General features: G+C 47.2%; 1 protein-coding gene across 1 annotated transcript in view; it reads left to right on the forward strand.

The window, feature by feature from the left end:
- GAB2 (GRB2 associated binding protein 2) overlaps positions 1-19,524 on the forward strand; it is a 123,334-nt gene that overhangs the window by 68,580 nt on the left and 35,230 nt on the right. Inside the window, exon 2 of the mRNA XM_068930654.1 lies at positions 1,797-2,097. Coding sequence (XP_068786755.1) covers positions 1,797-2,097 — 301 coding nt within the window. The remainder of the gene's footprint in view (positions 1-1,796; positions 2,098-19,524) is intronic.

Consider the following 19,524-nt stretch of genomic DNA (forward strand, 5'->3'; position numbering starts at 1 on the left):
ACGTGCATGTCCCTGGCTGCAATGCTCCACTTGCTTGGTGCAACACAAGCAGATGTTTCAGACCAAGGTCCATATGGTTAATGAGATCCTAACAAGCTACCAAAGCGAGCCAGTATACCAAACTTTGCATCTGGAGACCCTCTTTGCCATAAATCCTTACCTCCAGCCTCTCCTGATCCTGAAAAGGGCCAGGTTTTGAACCGATGCTGAGAAGCACTTGCCTCTCTCCCCCACCTCCAGCAGGGAACAATTTTTTTAAAAGCTACACTTAGATGAATCCCTGCCTTTCTCCCACCGTGGGAGCTGAGATCAGCTCTTTGTAAGGGGAAATTTCCTCGCCCTGTGAATCCCTCCCCCAGGCACAGGGAGTCTGGTAATTGTGCAGAGCCAGCCACGAAAGCTTCCCAGCTGGGTACGCTCCAGCCTGCAAGATGGATATCCCTTAGATGCACACAGTTCTCCATATAGGTTGTAAGTTGTGAAAGGGGCTCTTTCACTCGACTCAGGGTATCCACATAGTGCGCCTCATTTTTCCTGTTGGGGCACCGAACCTCTGTGTCACCCTTCTTGCAAAGGCCCAGCTCAAACCCCCATGTTGACTTAGCTGCTGGACCAACCGAGAAGGTATCTCCTGAGCTGGCTTGCCTTAGGGATCGCGTCACAACCTCAAAAGACTAATTTGTTTTACGCTGATGAAAACTTCAGCTCAGGTCACAGATTAATTCTTGCTCTCCCCCATCAACAGCTGGGCCAAGGCGTTTTCCACAAACACATGTGCTTCTTGGCAGAGGAGAGTCAATGTACAAAACAGCTATCCACGCGGTTGCGCTCAGCCAGCTCCTTCCTCCATGCAAAGCAGGTGTTCACACAGGGGAGGAGAAGAGGGGAGACAGCTAAACACTGGTGCAGGGAGCAGCCGGGGATTGCGAGTGACATTTATTTTCCAGTATACTTAAAACAGCATAAAGCGCTGAGACCATTCTCAGGGGCAGCCTCGACAGGGGTGGTTTTGCCTAGTGAAACAGGGCTGGAGGGCTGCCGGCCAGCAGAGCTCTTAAGAATCAATAACCTTTTCTTTGCTAAGAAATTTCCTACATACCAGTGAGCAGAAGATACTGAAAACAAATGAAGTTTGGATTCTCCACGGGTCTTCCTGGCATTATTCCTGATATTTAAAAAATCAAGACAGTTTCCCATTGGCTTTGTTAGCCTTTCTATACTGGCATTTAAACAGAGATGGGATCGACATGCTCTGTGTCTATAAACGCTCATTATAGTGCTCTCAGGGGTTTCTCTGAAGGGCAGGATACCTAGGACGCTGTGTCCAAAGAGCCTAGGTTCCTGTGAGTTGCTGGAATACATTTCAGTGTAGCTATTGCCGGTAATTCCTTTCCACAAATTATCTCACGTCAAGGAACAAAGGGTATTCAGGTCATGAGAGGTGCAGCTGAGCTTTGTCGTGGGGACAAGGTCACTCTAGGCTCCAGCCTTAGGACTAGCCCTTCTTGAAGTCATATGAACCTTAGGCCGTAATAGTATTTTGGTACTTGACTCTCCTGGATAACCAGTGGGATTTGAGTACTGAACTCCTAAACTGATCTGGGTCTGTGCACCTCTTACTATGATGTACCAAGCAGTGTCGTAGACCTTCCCAAGACAGGGAATAGTTGTGTTTATCTCTGTCACCATGTGTGTGATAGTGGTTTCTCGACCCTGCGTGACTTGAGCTATGGGAGGCACTGAGATGGGCCAGGTGTAGCCCCTGGTGTTCATGCTCTTGTTCTTCTTGGTTTCAGGCATGGAAGAAACGCTGGTTTGTCCTGCGCAGCGGTCGAATGAGTGGCGACCCTGATGTTCTGGAATACTACAAAAATGACCACTCTAAGAAACCCTTGCGCGTGATCAACCTCAATTTCTGCGAGCAAGTGGATGCAGGACTGACCTTCAACAAGAAGGAGCTGCAAGACAGCTATATCTTCGACATCAAGACAAGCGACAGGACCTTCTACCTGGTGGCCGAGACGGAGGATGACATGAATAAGTGGGTTCGCAGCATCTGCCAGATCTGTGGCTTCAACCAGTCTGAGGAGAACACAGGTACCATGAAAGCTGTGGCCACAGTCAACAGCATCTCCTATGTTATTCTTCCTTCAGGGGGGGTCCAACTCTTCTGTCAGATCAGACATGAGGGAGGGGGGCTGCAACCTGGTATGATTCTGGAGCAGTCTGTGGAAGAACAAAAGGGAAGCCTTCAGGAGAAGTTCCTACCTTTGTCATCCAAAGACGAGCAGGCTTTGACCCTGCAAGCCACCTAATTCATATTTTTCCATAACTATAAGCCTCTGAGTCTCTTAAAATTAGTTGGTAGGTTTTTTTTTTTTTTTAAACTGCAGCCTTTGTCCTCACCATGGAAGTCCCCTCAAGAGCTGTGAGAATTAGCAATGAAAATCCCCTTCTTTCAGCAGTGTCAATCTCTCGGGTAGGGTGGAGAGAAGAAGTATTCCTGGAACCAAGTCCTTCACTCCTGCTGCAGTTGTGTCCCCTGCCAGCAGCCTCTTGAGTAAAGGATATACTTCTTCCTCCCCACCCGCAGCCATATCTGCTCGTGGGACCCTCTGAGAAACTGCTGAGAGGGATGATTTTGCACAGCAGGAGAGTTGATATGAACTGTTTCACTGGTAGTCCTCCATCATCAACACCCTGCTGTGCTTTGGTAAGCTGCTGCGTTGAGTCACAACAAGCTGCTTCTGGTTCCTTGGCATGGCAGAGGGACATGCATTGCCCACCCCTCTCCAAGTGAAGAAGGATGTTCCTTGGACGTGATGTCACTAGGTGGCATCTACAGCTCAGCAAAGGCTCCCCAGAGCTGTTCAGGCTGAGACAGGGGCACCTTGAAGGGCCACCTAGGTCTCAGCTGGAATGGGTTGGGGCTGAGAGCAGCAGGGGCAGGAATGCAGCACTGTGGTTGACTGCCAGTCCTGTCACCATTGACATCCGCTGTGGGACTCCTGGCTCTATCTAGTCCATAGCCATGCAGTGCAGCTGCAGGGCTTTCCTGTAATAATAGTAGTGAATGTTGGGTTTGAGGAGTTTGTCTGGCAGCCGGAGCTGTAAAACCAGCTAAATAGAAGAGGAGGCATGGTTCCCTTCACAATCCATAGTGCCTGGCTTCTGCTGATGTGGCTAAACGATAGGGTTAGTGGCAAGCTGAAAGTTTTTTTCTTTTAAACAATATTTGTTGCGTTTATCCTTTCAACTTACAGAATTTCCCCCTTCTCCCCTCTCCTTTTTGTTATTTTTCTCCCATATCATCCCCAGAAGGTCTTCCCACAAACAAGTCCATTTTCTTGTAAAGCACCTAAAGGAAGGAGACCCCACTCCTATGTAGGGGAGACTCACAGATGCCGTCTACATAAACCTCCCAGTAGTAATGTCCAACTTTAATTTGTTTTGGTCAACAGCAGAGCAGCTGCAATCTGCACAAGCTGAAACCCTGCCAAAAGATTGTCAGGCAGGACAGCAAACAAAGCATCACAATAGCACGAATCCAATCTTCAGCGATTGACGCATTAAACAGGACGTCACCTTGGCAATGACTGTACGAGTGGTATAAAGAATCCTTGATAATGCTGCGAACATAATCTTGCAGAGAAAGGTCAGGCTAAATAAATTACATCCAGTTCCGATGTCGGTACCGCCGTTATCAAGGGTCAGCTAAACTGCAGACACCTTTTTAAGAGCTGTTTTGTTGCAGGACTTTTCATTTTGCTTGCATTCAGCTGGTGGAACTTTTTCTTCCAATTTAGTAAAACGAGCTCCCAGCCCAGAGAAAATAGGATCAATACTGGACTTAAGTGAAATATAAGCCAGGGCATCACAAGGAAAAACAGTCTCACGCTTACAAGTATATTTGTCCCAAAGGGAACATAGGATTTTGTTAGGCTGCCGAGATCCAAACTCTATTCCCTGTAGGATCGTGGAATGACATCAGCAAAAGAGGAACAAAAATCCCTGTTTGTAACAAAATCACAGCTCGTTAACGCTGTAGGGAAAGTACCCTCTTGAAACAGTACCCGGCTGCCAAAGCACGATTTTCTAAGTCAGCTGAGAAAAGGCCTGCAATGGTCTGCAACAGTAAACACAGCAGATGCATCCAGATGCTAGAGAAAGAGATCAGAGAGTATCCATCAATTATTCAGGGCTAGTGTTTCACTTTGGTGCTCGGCAAAACGGTAACTCCACAGTCACCTCTGGAAGGCATCTTTTCTTCAGCATCACAGCTAAGTAGGGGCAGCACATGGGACCACTGTAGTACACCTGAGATGGCCCCGATCTGCGTTCTGAGCTCCCATCCATCTTCCAATCCATCTTCCAAAGTGTTTGTGTTGGTTTAGGAAGGACCCATGACCCGAAGCTGTGTGAAGAATTTGCAGGTTCGTTGCAGCGTGATGGGTAGTAGGAGTCTTGCGCGTCTTAGCATACGTAATCCCATAACATCCTTCCTGATGGGTCAGCTCTAGTGAGAATAGAAACAGTCACAGCAATGTTAGCAGTCCTGTAACTACCACACTCCCCCCCCCCCCCCCCCCCCGCCCACCAGCTCCTCGCAGTTGTGGCTTGATGGGCAGGGGATGATAAGGGATTTGCAGAGAACAAGGCAGTTCCCAGGTAGAAAGAGAGCCTAGGCCTTCTGGCATTTCTGTCTTAAACCTTTGCCCCCTCTTCCTCAAGCCCTTCTGTGCTTGGTACTGTACAGTCTGTGACTTGGAGAATTTGAAGTTTCTGTATAGATGAGTCAGTAATTTAGATGCTCCAAAAAGGGGAGGAAGAGGTAACCATCATAGCTCTCCGTGCTAATTGTAGCAATTAATTAACTAACCTCGCTCTCCCAGCAGACAGTCAGCGTGGCGGAACGAGATCAGAAACTACCGGGGAAGCTACTGTGCACATTTTTCTGGTTGTTCTTGTTCCAAGGGAACTAGGGTGCGTGACTGTATTATGCTGACCTGAAAGTGTAGCTGGGGTCTGGATCCAAAGCCAGGGTGTACCTGGCTGGATCGTTAGCATCCCAGCTGGGAAAGTGCTACAGCACCAGCAAAGACATCTACTAAAGCTGTGATCACATGATGGATTACCTGCTGCTTCATGGGTTATCCCATGTCAGCTGAGCCACAGCAACTGAGCGTGAGTTTGCCTTTAACCTACGGGTTGTGGGGTAAAAATGCACTTGCTTTCATTGTACTTTGTACTGAAGCATACTTCTTCTCATTTGGGGCCAGCTAAGAAGGCACAGAGGTGTTTACTATAGCCTAGGTGGCAGGCAGTGAGTGACCTGTTCAAGTGTGACATCTTCTTGGCCTCGGTCATGTCACCGGTCCCTACAACACAAGGGCAGATCCAGATCTCCACTACCTTAATGTTATGTGAGATCAGAGGAAGTGGCCCAGCCATTAACTTGTGCGTGCTGTCAAAGGTCTTGACCATAATCGGTGGGAAAGTACTCGGAGCAGAAGCTCCCTAGGCTGAAAAGAGTGACTGTAGCATTTGCTTGTTGTGCAAGTTTCACCAGCTCCCCTTGACAGGAGAAGAAAACAAAGGGTTTCAATTGCTTTCTAGTACAACTAGCAAGAAAACAGACAAACTGAAAGTGGCTACACACATCACAATGTAATAAAAACTGCCCTGCGTGGCAGCAAACCCTCCACCCAGGCAGCCAGCAAAATACTGCATGAATGTCGCTTAGGCTCAGCTTTCGAAGGTGGCCTGCAAAGGAAAAGCAAAACAGGTTTGTGCCCTTTGATGCTTTTTTCTGTGGTGTATTTGCAGCTCAGTAGGAGATTGTAAATTTTCTGTTGCATGAGGCTTGTCTTTTACATTAGACATAGATGTCCTGTCTAGACTGGAAGACTCTAAGGATTGAGAGATCGGATGGAGTTTAGGGTAGTTCAGCACATTGCTACATTTAGCCGGATTGCTATAATCGTTGGTCCTTGACAGAGTTACGCATCTTGTCCATCTGAAGAACCTCATTTCAATCTCCGGGAGACAAATTTAAGTGAAGTCACAGGTAGCATTGGCTACCCCAGCACTGCCAATGAGCAGTCACCCACCAGAGTCACTGGAGCTTCATTCGGTGCCCCAACTTAAAGATAATTAGAGGACAATGAAGCAGGGAGATCACATTTACCCAGAAAGGGGAAATTAAGTTCACTCTAAGCCGTTTACTCAGACTGCTGTAAAGCTCTTTGTTTCTGCTAACACCTATTTACTTTGATAACTAATTAACGTTTTGATAAAAAGGAGCCTTGCAGAATCTCATCTCCTCTGTAGGTTTGGGTAAGTTGACAGGACTCAAGGAAGGCAGACTTGCTTCTGGCTTCACCCGCAAAAGCCCAGACTGCACAGCACTGATTTTACAGTCAGCTTGTCTACACACGCTTGCAATTTGCACTGGTTGCGCTTCAATCAGTTCAAACACAATACAGGCCTTGTTGACATGAGAATATTTGCCAGAGACTCTGTCTGCAAGAGTGGAGGGAAGCCAATCCTACAACGCTCTCTTTAATCCAAACCGTGGTGCTTTCTCCAGCCGATGGCCAAGAATGCGGCAAAAGGCAAAAACCCACCGAGATTTGCCCGCTCTTATCAGCTCAGGATTGGGGCCTAATCCAGGGTGGGAATTGGGCTCACTTTGCCCCCTTTCTGGACTAACGGTAGGTAGGTGTGTGCACGTGTACATGTGTGTGATAATAAACCCACATACATGTAAGGTGTGGCCTGGAGAAAGGCGTCGTCTTTGGTGTCCACTGGGTGGTGGCCCCTTCTTGCCATTGGCCTCTTGTCAGTGCTGGTGTTGCTTTGTGATGGCCAGTCACCCTAGTTTGTGTGAACATTGCTTATTGCTACATGCTCCGAGGGTTCCCAGGGCCCCTTAGCATGGACTGCTGAAGAAATACAAGCTTGTGATTATTTTGTTATATTTTTAACCATCTGTATTTTCCCTGCCCTAGTGGGCAGGCAGCCAGGTCTCAGCTGTGAACTTTATTTTCTCATATGCTTTGTTGGAGAAAAAAAATCCTGCTAAACATATTTCATGGGCCATTAACCCTTTCTGCTTTCAAGACAGGCTTCAGCAAAAACTCAGCCACGTTATATTTCACATAAACTTAGAGATGAAGCTATGGCAGTGTAGAATTTAATTTCTCTTGGAAAAGTATGCATCGCTTCTGGCAAGTGAATATAGGAGCATGTTCTTGGAGCGGTCTTGTGCACAGGTTACTTATTTAGGAGATGTAGGTATCTTTCATAGCGCTGCCTGGATTTACTGTGTGACCTCCAGTACCTCCCTGCAGCTCTTTCTATTCCCATCTCTTTGGACCAGCTCCTTCATGGGGTGCAGGTTTTCCACGACTCGATTGCCAACACTCTTACTATGGATTTGTGCTAGTAAACAGTCTCCTGATCTCAGCTGGCCCTTTTGGGCAGCAGTGAAAATCAAAACTGAATAATATGGTAAAGGAAGCATAAATGTCCTTACTCCAAGCTGAAGGCTCCTATTCCTTGGAGAGGACCAGCGGGGCATGTGAAAAGTGATAAGATGCAGCTCTTGGCCTGATGGGTTGAATTTGGCAGCGGTGGCCTCTCCCACCCAGTGTAAGCACGTTCGTCTCCAACCAGAAGCACATTGTTGTGATCTTTTTCAGTTCACGCTTTTATTTCTTGATCATGTTGCATAGCTGATTTCAGGGCTGTGGACTAGAAGCCGCCTAGGCTGGAAGGCGGCAGCTTGGGCAGAAGAGGAGTGAAAGGACATGGTTGGTGCAGGAGCACCTCGCCGGCCGGCTCGTGCTGGAGGCTCACTCCAGGCTTCCTGCAAAGTCGCTTACCTGTTGCTCCATCTCCGCAGCTTAGTGCTGACATTTTGAATCATGGGTCAAATCAATCACCCACACTCCCAGTGCTTTTACCGTTATCTCGCAAGTCAGGCAGGGATGAGCATTAATGTTTGATAGAGACCTGAGTGTCTTTCCAGCAGCACCGCTGGCAGCAAGAGGAAGGTTGCAGGGCTGATGATTTCCCAGCTGGCCAGAGAAGAGGGGAATCTCCTTCTTCCTTCAAGTCAGCCAAGTCACTCACACCAGCGGTTTGCTGGATTAGCCCTCAGATGTCAGCGACTCTCAGCACACATGGACACTCTGATGACTGTGTTCAGCTGTTCCCTCTCCTAGGGAGCTCCCAGGTGCCGTCTTTCACATTTTTCCATTAGTCAGCAAGAGATCCAGGCTGAAACGCCTGTGACAGACGTGTCCTCGCTCTGCTGACAGGGGTTTCTCCAGCTTGGGAGGTAGTTAATTTCCATCCAGCAGAGCTCGTCACATCAGTGGCTCCTAGGACCCATTCCCAAACTCTGTACTGCTGAGATCTTTAGTGTAATACTGCCCAGCCTCCCCAGCCCCCGCCACTGGTTACCCCTTTCCAGCCCATCAGAACAGATTTATCACTTTAGTACCCATCTGACCTGCCTGGGCTATGGGTCACTGGCTCACCGCTACCCAGCCCATGCATGTCTCCCATGCCACCCACTTACCCAGACAGCTTGCTAGCCCGTGCCACAGATCTCATTTTGCTGCTGTTATTCCCTCCTCTCTTCTCCCTCAAAATGTGTTTGTGCCCGTATCAGGCTAACCGTGTCTTCTGCACTGTCAGTTCCCTGAGGCTGAGTTTGCACGAGTGCTTGTACAGCATCTCGCGTGGGGAGCTTTGGGCTGCATGCCAGCAAAGGGACCTACAGATGAGCTGGAGAAAAAACAGAGCAAAGCTACCTCTGAAGATTCCTTCAGAGGCTGGGAGCTGCCCAAGGAGCTCCATCAGAGGATGGGAGCTCTGGGAAGAGACTGCAGGTGGCAGGACTAGAGAAAAAGGGGGCAGGGTGCCTGGAGGAGGTGAGTGATGGAGATCAAGTGACCAGAGGAGAGGGCTGGTCTGCCATCTGTGCAGAGGGAGGCATTTGCATGCCATACACCACCTCCCACAAACACCTTTGAGTCACCCAGGCTCATCATCCCTGCATTCAAGAGCAGAGCTCTGGAGAGACTACACAAGGAAACAGCCCTGGGAGAGCCCTCGCATTCCTGCTGCTGCCGTGTCTCATGTTGCCAGGCTGAACTGAAGTGTAGGGGAAATACTAATGACCGCAGCAAGGTCCAGGTACTTCCTTGTTATTGTGCCTGGCACACGCCTGCTTCCTTTCATGCTAGCGCCAGTGACATAGTGCCCTCGTCTAATTGCAAGCCGTGACCGTGTTGGGGAGCATGCAAGTGGTGTGGAAGGGCTGAGTAATGGGGACAGATTTTCTGGGCAGGGAGGGATGTGCATGGGGTCCCCTTGTGTCCCTCCAAGCACCTGTGTCACTGATGCTCTGCATTTCGGTATTTCCAGCCAGCACTGCCACCTAAGGGCAGCTGAGGAGGCAGCCAGACACCTCCTGCAGAGCTCTGGTCCCTCAAGTTGGGCCAGAACTTGACTCTTCCACTCTTAGCACTCGTGTCAATAGGCCTTGACTTCATCTTTAACAGCTGGTATGGGTATTACTTGAAATCAGCTCACTTGGAGGCCAGCCTTTCTCCCAGCAAGGTTATGACTGAATTGAGCTCGACCTGCAGGGTGAATGGGGCAGGTCTGGTTTTTTTCCCTCTGTACATCCCACCTACCCATGGCTCATTAACCTTCCCTCATGTCATCTACCCTATTTGGGACTTGAGGGTGGCCAGAGCAGGGAAGGCAATATCATGGGGATCTTAGCGGGGGCAATGTGGAATTGCAGAGACAGGGCGGAGAGTTCCCGAGCCTTGAGCTTCTCCTCTGGCCCAGCACCCTTAGGCCTGTAAAGATGTAGCCTTTTCCTCTGTGTTCCTGTCAATAATTTCTGCACTCAGGGTCATGGAGCTCCTTCTTTTAAAACACTGTATTTCAGATCTAGGTCCACTGGTTGCACATCTCAAGCATATTCGCAGATTTGCTCTGGTGGGACAAATGTAGCTGCTACAGTTCAGATCTATGCCTGCCCTAGCCTGCGCTGGAATTGATGGGAGAGTCCCAGTGACCCCAGCTTACTTAGGCTTAGGCGCTTAGGTAAACTACAGAGGCATGCAGATGTCTCCTTATCTGTGAATCCCAGTTCATCCCTTAGTTATACTGCCTCTTTAAATTTGTTTCAAACTTCCTTGACCCTGGTTTTCCTGAGCTGCAAACAGCAAGTTATTTTAAGATCTGACACTGTTCGGCTTTTATTTCAGTGTAAACAACACTGGAGATGGAGTGGTCTTGGCACAAAGGAGCAGCTTGAGAGCAGTTAAGTGCCTGCTGCCTTTTTTTCCCCTCTTTTCCTTTGGAGATGAGCTAGTTCAGGTGATAATGAATCTACTGAAGAGCAGAAAGCCACTAACAACCAGGATTTTTCTTCCTGGAAGAAAGAAAGGTGGAAAGACTATTGCTGTCTCTTCTGATCTCTACTGACCTCTCCTTGATGTGAGTTCCTCTGTCATTCTGGAGAGGGAATGGCAGGGTTTGGGCTGAAACGGTTTGGACAGGCTGTGCCATTGGCAGCAAGATGTGTAGTGGTGGTTGTAATCTGTGCACTGCACAGTCCAACAGCTTGGCCCTCCAACAGCCTGGCGTTGGGTGGAAGCTCTCTAATCTCCGTCGCTCAGCTCACTCAGCCCCACTCTATTCATAAGACGTTTACCTCAAAGCAAAAAACACATCTGCCAGGTAACCCGGGTTGATTCTCTGGCTTTTGGCTCTGTTTTGCAGCTGGCCTCCAATCACTGTGGGAGTACTGTGATTCCCTGTTGGTAGATGAGGAGAAGGAGGCATTGAGACAGGCCTGGAGGCCCCCGAGGCCGTCTAGGCAGAACCTGGAATAGAAGTTACCTTTTCTGAGTTGAATCCTGTTGGATAGTCACTAGTTGTCATTGTCCTTCTTTATGTACAGGTCCAAATTCAGATTATACTGAAAGTCTGGATTCGCTGTTGGGAATTAGGATCATCTCTAATTAAATCCATGCAGCCTTTGCAAATAGGACTGTGTGGTAGGGACTACCTGTCCCAATCCAGATGGGGAGTTTCAGGGCTAGGGCTCTCCATGAAAGCCCATCACCCACCAGTCCTTTTTAAATCTGTGAAGAGAGATAAGGCTATCTGAGAAGCATCTTTTCTCATGCTTAAATAGATGTGTGAACTGAGGTGGATCAATTGCGCTCCAAAAGTGCCAGTTTCTTTCCCTTGACTCTACAGGGAAGCGTAGCTAGTTAGCTGAGGCATCCACCTTGCAGCCTCCTAAAGCTATGCTGAGATGAATCCCATCCATCTCAGGATTGCTGTGAAGACTGTTGAGATATTTGGAGACAGACCTTCAAATAGTGTCATTTGTCATCATTTCATTTATACCACATGCAGATCAGCCCCTGCCATTCCTCAGTGCCTTACTCTTCTTACTGTATTCGGCTCCTGCTACCACGCTGTGCTATCAGAAGTATTGCAGGACAAGAATCAACACGGCACTGCTGTGATGGTCACTGTCCTGAAAAACAAAAGCAAATTTCTACCTCACCTGGGTGCAGAGAAAGGACTGAAGCAGGGTTACAGAGGGCTTGAGGAACCAGAAAGCAAGGGAAAAAGTCTTAAGGTATCTACATGATTAGAAAGTCAAACTTCTGGTTTCAGGGGTCTAATGCATGCAGTAAAACATCTGCAGACTGCAATGGTGGATCAGCATTTCCTTCAGAGTTTAGAATCTTAGAATTTAGGAATTTTTAAGATTTTAGAATTTAAGCATTTTATTATGGCTCTGGACATATTGGAGAGCTGGTAGAGGGCTCGAAGAATCCAAAAGATCTGACGGCCTTCTGTTTGCTAGCACTTAGCAGGACCTGCGCTGCCATCCCAGGAGAGACCCCCAGGAGATTCATGGTAGGGGAGTCCCTCTAACAGTAGCTTTTTTTAATCCCAGAACTGAGATTAATTTTCAGAGGATGTGGCCGTTTGTGGGAGCGGCCAGGTTTACAGGCAAAGAATTCTCTTATCTGCAGCAAATAATAAAAACATCAACCAGCAGGAAAGCAAATTTATGCTCAGCTTTCAGAGATGATCAACAACCAAATACTGCAGTCCTTCTTGACTTCTCCCCAGCAGGCACTCCGAGCAAAGGTGTCCCACTGCTCTCTTCTGAGGATAACTGTTGAGCTGGAGGACTGGGCCCACTGGGGAGAATCCTGCCCTTTTCTGGCAAAAGTCCCATGGGGCTTGCTGGGACTGGGGCTTCAGACCCTCTGTGTTGAAGTTCAGCACAAACACTGAGAGCTGGGATTTGAGCTCGGAGAGGAGGAAGAAACATGAAATTCAAGAGCTTTTTCATTAGGTCAAAAAGCATTTCCCCGTACTGCTTTCCGGCACGGGATTCCTAGCAGAGGTTGAGAAGCTGCATTCATCAGTCTCTCAGCCCTGCCCAGGGGCTGTCACCTGCTCCAGGTACCCAGAATCAGAAACCGATCTGAAATAATTCTTTGTCTCATAATTGGCTTTTATTGCTGCAAGCCCTGTGCATGTCAGGTCAGCCCCATTAGTTTAATGGGTGCTGAGGAATTTTTGAGATGACTTACTGACCATGGAAAAATGAGTGTGGCAGGCAGTATCAGTATTAGATCAAAAAACAAAACCATACAAAGCCTTTGAAAATAAAAACAGCTGATAGGCTTGGAGCAATGGACTGGAGCAGCAGTACTGTCTGAACAAAACCGAGGGAGGGAAAGAGGCATTTTGGGTGTCTGCCAGCTGCGAAGAAACTCGCAGTCAAATTCGCCTACACTTATATTTCCAAGAAGGGTCGTCCGAAACCCTCTGCCTGCCTTGTCTCCACGTGGCCATAATTGTTTCACGCCTTAATGGGTGCTGAGCAGTTCCTCTGGAGCAGAGTTTGCTTGTGCCCTGTGGGTCCCATCCTCTCTAAGCCAAGGGCACAGCTCTCCCCAGTTTTGGGGATCATAGTGTCTTCTGCACCCTGGTGTCTTCAAAACCACCTGGGACGGAGGGCATAAGGAGAGCCCATGCATGGGGAGGTGGGTCTGCTTGTGATACCCCACATACAGGGTCCTGACCCCGGAAATATGGTGGAAGCGGAGTGAGCTCTCAAAGGGGAAAAGAGAGCATAAATTCACCTCTCTCTGACTCACATGCTGGTGTAAGATGGGGGTGCACCAAATTGGTACCCAGCAAATGCAGATCCCTTCCCTGCACCAAAGGTGTTGGCTGGAGACGTCCAGCTACAGCAGCGTGGGTTAGCCCCTTGCCGAAGGGCAGAGAGCAGTACGAGGGCCAAGCTCCAGCCTTACCTTTCATTGCAGAGTTGTGAAATGCAGCCTGTGCGTGCATATGACTGAGTCAGAGAACGAGAGAGAAAATCACATCAAAAACTGAGTCTAATAATTAAGGGTAGCTTTCCACATCGTTACTTTTTTTTTCCCCCAAGCTGACATATCTTCTTTTTTCTTCCCTCCATATATTTTGTGTTGTTCCCTCTGAACCTTTGATATCGGCCATACTTTATAACTCCTGAGCTCTGTTTTGTAAAACGTGAGATGAAACCCAGGACAAATTTAAACTCTCGTTTCCCAGACCCCAATGCCTGCTTGTTTACAGTTTTGTGTTGCTTTATGTTCCGAATTAAAAATAAGCCTGAGTAAATAGAAAACTTTCTAAAGCCTTTAAAGCCTCCAAGTGAATGCACACGGAGCAGGAAGGAGCCATGAAGATGTAGATTGCTATGAACTTTCTGTGACACTATTCAGTGTTTGTTTCTAGACTGATTTTTTATTTATGAATGCAGTAGCATTTATTACTGATTTTATCTGCAAAGATAACACTTCTTCCCTAGATGGTTTCTAGGCTTCAGTTATAATTACTGCATGCTTCTCAAACGTAATTCTGCACTGTTTAATGTAGTACAATGTCAGAGCTGTAACTGTTAAAATGTAGTATTTGGGCTACACCTGATCTGGGGAATACGGGAGCCCTTCTGGATCCCCGTGTCCAGGTGTGCACCCTTGCTAAATCCCAGCTGCCTCCAGGAGTGGCTGAGCCCGTCTCTCAGGCAACCTCAGAGAGACACTCACAGTATAGATATAGGCAAGGAACCACTCTTGTGCTATGCCAGGAGCCGTACAGACACCAAAGGTAAAGGCAGCCTCCACTTTAAGGAATTTATCATCTAGGCATAGCATAGACGAGTTGGTGCATTTTTTCTTCTGCTACAGAGGCAATTTCTATAGCGAGAAGATGCTCTCGCTGTGATGTGCTTCTTCAAACACACACATCCCGGCCACACAGATGCCTCACAGGCACCTCGGGCTTTTTTTTGGAGGGTAACATAACTGGATGTGCTGCACAAGTTGTATTTGGTTCATTTGATTCCCAGCACTCTGCACTGCTCTGCGAAGTCTGTGATGCCCAAAGGACTCTCCCTCCAAATCTAGGGTGCCCGGAGCACCAAAAAGGGCATCATTTGCTCCCTGTCCCCTCTTTTTCTGTTTCGGGGACTGTGTCTGCCCCTGACAGCCTGAGCAGTGCCGCTCTGGTCAGCTCCTGCCTTTAGTCATTTGCTGCCAGAGATACCTCGGTGGTGGTACCTGCTCCTTGCAAGTTGTGAAGGATCTTAAATGGGACACTTGGCCACAGTTCCTGAAAAGCTCACTGAAAAATGAGACTGTCAAGGAAAAGGAGATGTCATTCAAATCTGCCATTCCCCTCTTGATCTCAGCCTGCTTCTTCCTGCTCTGGGAATCACATCTAGGAGGGAACTGCAGTTTCCGATAGGCATCTAAGGAGCAGTTTAACAGTCTGTGTTCATTTCAAGTCAGGAAGAATTAAGCAAGTACTTATAGTTAAGCATAAGAAAAATCTTTCTTGCTTTGAGGGTGGTCGGATACTGTCACAGGTTGCCCAGAAAGGTTGTGGACCCTCCATCCTTGGAGATGTTCAAAACCCAACTGAATATGGTCTTGGGCAACCTGGTCTAGGTGACCCTGCTTGAGCAGGGGGGTTGGACTAGATGATCTCCAGAGGTCCCTCCCAACCTCACCAGTTCTATGATTCTGTGATTTTTTTTTTTTTTTAAATGTACTGACACCGCGTAGAAATGTCTCGGCCCTTGCTGTGGATTCAGTTCCCTGTCCTACCTACGGGGTCTCTGTCATATACTGAGGAATGCATCTGACTTGTTTGCACCTTTGATTGATTTCCACCCTTTACTTTTGTTTATTAAGATGGAAAATAACATTTCATCTAAAAAGTTCATTTGATATGTCAGCTGCATGTGACCAAATCCTATGCTGGCCAACGCAGCTGGTCCTTGCCAATTTTTGGTATGATTGCCTTCCATCCTGTTCCTGCCAAATATATGAACTACCTCTGTTCTTGTGTGAAGAACATTGCTTTTGAAGTAAGCTTGAGTTGAGTGACTCATTGTATTTGCTATTTTTTTCATAATTGACAATGAATCCTCTTTTTGAAGTGTTGAGCAGAAGTCTGGTATGCACTTGTGCACCAGCAGCGCTGTCACTTACAAATACTTCATCTCTTGTAAAAGTCTAGGATATGATTACTGTGCTGCCCATGTCTCCATCTGCACCTTTATCTCATGGCAGATCACCTGCCCTGCCAAGCACCACCTTGTTTGACGTTAGTATCTGTGTAAACCCTTCCCTCAAGCCTGCAAATATTTTGACTGTGCAGTCTCAACCTTGATATCATGTTAATTATTTTTCCTGGCTTGCCATAACAGTTCAAAATACTCTCAGGTGAGTCATGATGAAGTCTTTCAAATACCCACTTGAAATCTATAAAATTTAGGATGAGTATTTTTGCTATCTGGTGGTTTCTTTGATGATTAGTTAGGGTGAAAACCTGCTCAATGCATTATCTTCTAGGTCAAAATGCAGCCTTCCTCTCTTCCAGAGTTTATCTCAAACACTTTTCTCCTACAGCAGAGAGGGTTTTGTTTTTTTTTTTTTTTCCCTAGAGAGCACTATGGTATCTCTTCAGTTGTTGAAGATTTTATTAGTACCTTGTTCCCAGTGCCTTGGCTCCGATGGCTTTTCCTCATCCCCATACTTTGTTTCACGATTCTATGAGTGGAGCAACATGATTTGTGATTTTCACTTGAACTCCTTCACATTCTTAGAGCTTGATTACAGTTTTTAAATACCATTATATCTATTCCTTGTCATTAACATTTGCCCCTTCAAAGGGTTTGAGATTCTGTTCATCTAGTCTTTATACTCCCTGCCTGACATGTGTTGTTGCTGGTATTTTTGAAGAGTTCTGGAAATTCAATTTCATCATTTCTCTTACCTTTAAGAATAATTCAGAGTATGGACTTGCAAATGATTAGCATTTCTTTGGTATGTTGTTTGCTGGAATGGCTACCCTATCCTATGTCTGTCAACTGATGTTTTTCTGAAGATAGGTCCGTGACCTGTTTGCTTAGTCCTGGCCCTAGAGAGTCAGTGCTTCTTGGAGTAAAACCTCCTCAGATATGTCCCAGTAACGGGAACACACACTGCTTTCTGGTGTCTTGCAGTGCAGTTTGAAGGGAAGGCTCGTCCTGTGTTCACAGACTTGTATAATATTGATTGATTCATTTTGCTGATGAAATGGCTTAAGGAATTAATCTTTCCATGAATGCAAGAATGCCCACAGTTATGTTAGGTGAGTTAAAATATTTACTTTAATAAGGATTATAAATGATGAAGTGAGGCATATATCAGTTTTTCCTACGGGTGCGTCATTGCATGAGTGATCTCTGTGAAGATCTCAGTTTTCTCTGAAGCATTTGAAGACTGAAAGCTGGACTAAACTGGCTTCTGCTCTGGTCTAGTACTGGTATTTCCTACATTCTTAGGTTTGTAGCCAAAATCTCGTATACCATGGCTTATTATTCCCAGCATCTGTGGAGAGAAATAGCTCCAATATACTGCATATTTGTTACCAAATCATATTTCATGCCGTGGGTGAAGGACTCAGCGATATGGATAAAAGAGGCACCAAGTACTGGATCTAACCCAGGTCTGTTCCTGCAGCCAAATGCCCTGGACACTAGGTTAGGATCTTAGTCATCTAAGTAACTTGGGAAAAAAAAAAATCCCACTCCTGTAATTATGAAAAAGTGGCAAATACGGAGTCTTAGTTTTATGCTAGCTGATTTTTCTGTTTGCTTGTTTCCTGAGCAATGTGAAACAGAAGATGCAGCTATTATCTGAGGGGAAACGTTAAGGTACCCAAGTTATACGTACTGAGACTGCAAAGCTAAAGGAGTGAACTTGTGTATTTTCCTCATTGTTAGTGGTTATCCCCAAGTAACTGTTACTGTAACGACCCCTTCCATAGCAGGTGCTGCCCTGCAGCCTGTTGGGTGAACACAGCCCTTGCAGTGAGCAGAGCCAAGCAGAGAGTGCATCACAAGTCCCACTTCAGAGCTGGTAAAAATTTGATCTGTTCACTTTCAAACGTTTTCAGTGTCAATTTTGATTCATGCGTTTTCATTGTGATATTGGAGTCCATTTACTAAAAAATCAGAGTTTCACTCAGAAGTGAACAGTGGGGTGATTAAGATGATCCACTTCAGTCAAAGCAGAGTGATCCACTCCAAAAAAAGGATCCATTGCAACGAGAATGAAACAAAAGACCTTGACCTGCTCAACTTTTCTTAAAATTCTCTTTTAACCTATAAAAGTTTCTTGCAATTTAGATGTCAAAACGTTTCCAGCTGGCTTGAGGCCAAACGCGAGGCATCTGACGTGCACCAGAGAAGCAGATTGGTTTTTGGACGGGGTGCTGTTGCCTTCTGCGGTGTGTGCAAGGACGGGCACAGTCATAAGGATGACAATATAATCTATATAATGATGCATACTATGTAACACAGAGCGTGGCATATACCGGGGGAGTCTTCAGCCTTGTGCTAATAGCCCTGTGTCTTAGGCATCACAAGTGCCCATAGGCCAGTTGTTTGGCCTCTCTGTGCCTATCTAGATGGCAGTACTTCCTCTCTCTCCATCTGGTGAAGTCCACTGGGGAGGGCTGCGTCTTCGCAGCCGGACGTGCGGGGCCTGGCAGAGGGATGCCCTCTCCTTGGATGCTGCTGCAGCACAAATAGGTTCTAGAGGTGCAGCGAGACCCAGAGCAACAACACGGGAGGAAAATAAAGGGACTCTAATTGTCCCGAATCCGACAAAGTTCAGTCCGTGCTGCAGAGCAGGAGGCAGGTCAGATCTTTATTTCCCTGGGCTATGCACCCACTGGGGTCTTTATACTGTCTGTTGTGGGTTACAAGGACACGCTGCTGCCCCAGGGGCTTTGCCGCCCAGTGTGAGCAGTGTTCAAACAAGGAAGAGGAGGCAGGGTATCCGTTTAATAAGCAGAGCCCATGGGATTGTTCATGTGGGAGTCAGATTGAGCACCAGAGGAGAGAGGATTTGCTTCGGTACTCAGATGTCAGAGGATGTTTTGTTTCTGAGTCACGGGATGAGGAATGCTGAAGTCCAAAAATGTTTCTCGCAAGGAGATTCTGACAAGCGGTTTAGATCCTAAATCCGTCCTGCTCAAGTCTCCTGAGGACAGATCTCCACATTACACTGCACCTCCCCACTAACCCCTGTTCCACTGCTGCTGCATGTTAAAAAAAGAAAAAAAACAGTCCGTGCTTTAGTGCACAAGGTTCAAATAGCAACATTCATTCTGGTTATTTGTCCTGCTGGTTAGAAATATTGTCGCTCTGCAGAAACACGCAGCTGAAGCCCAGGACACATTCAAATCTTCCCCCTCTGTATGGATGAGCATCCCTTTCTCATGCATGCTGGTCTTGCCATGTACATGATGGACAGGATTTACCACTCTGGCCAGACATCTGCAGTGTGGATGTCCCCACGTGAGCTCTTTCTCCTGGGCTCCTTGTGGTTTGTGGTGAGAAACAAGCACTTCCAGGGAGAAATCTGCTCATCTGAGACCAAACACCAGGGTGGGATGGATGGCACCTTTCCTGCTCTGGAGGGACTCCCAGCACACAGCAGTGCTGCTGCTCCTGTCTGAATGGCTCTCAAATCCTTGAGCCAGTCTGGTCCTTGAGTGCTATTCTGGTGCCTTCTGCCCACAGCACCGTGGGATAAGAGATGAGCGGGAAGAACTGGAGAATGAGAGCGTGATAGCCGTAGGCCTTTTAAACCAACCACCCCATTATTCCCAAGGCCAGCTCCTTGCCAGCCTCTGCTGATTAATCTTTAAGATGAACCGATGAAGTTTCTTGCCCACCTCAGAACCAAAGAAGCCATATTATAGCAGAGGAAAGGCTCATTCTTTCCAGGGCTGCAGCAAGTCCTGTTGATGCTATCATGAGGGTGGAAATGCTCAGGCAAAGAAATAAGAAAGGGTAACATGGAACTGAACTGATGGTGACCAAAGTCCAAGTGGGATGTTAAA

This window comes from Struthio camelus, chromosome 1 (genome assembly GCF_040807025.1).
Source record: "Struthio camelus isolate bStrCam1 chromosome 1, bStrCam1.hap1, whole genome shotgun sequence".
Classification (NCBI taxonomy): Eukaryota; Metazoa; Chordata; class Aves; order Struthioniformes; family Struthionidae; genus Struthio; species Struthio camelus.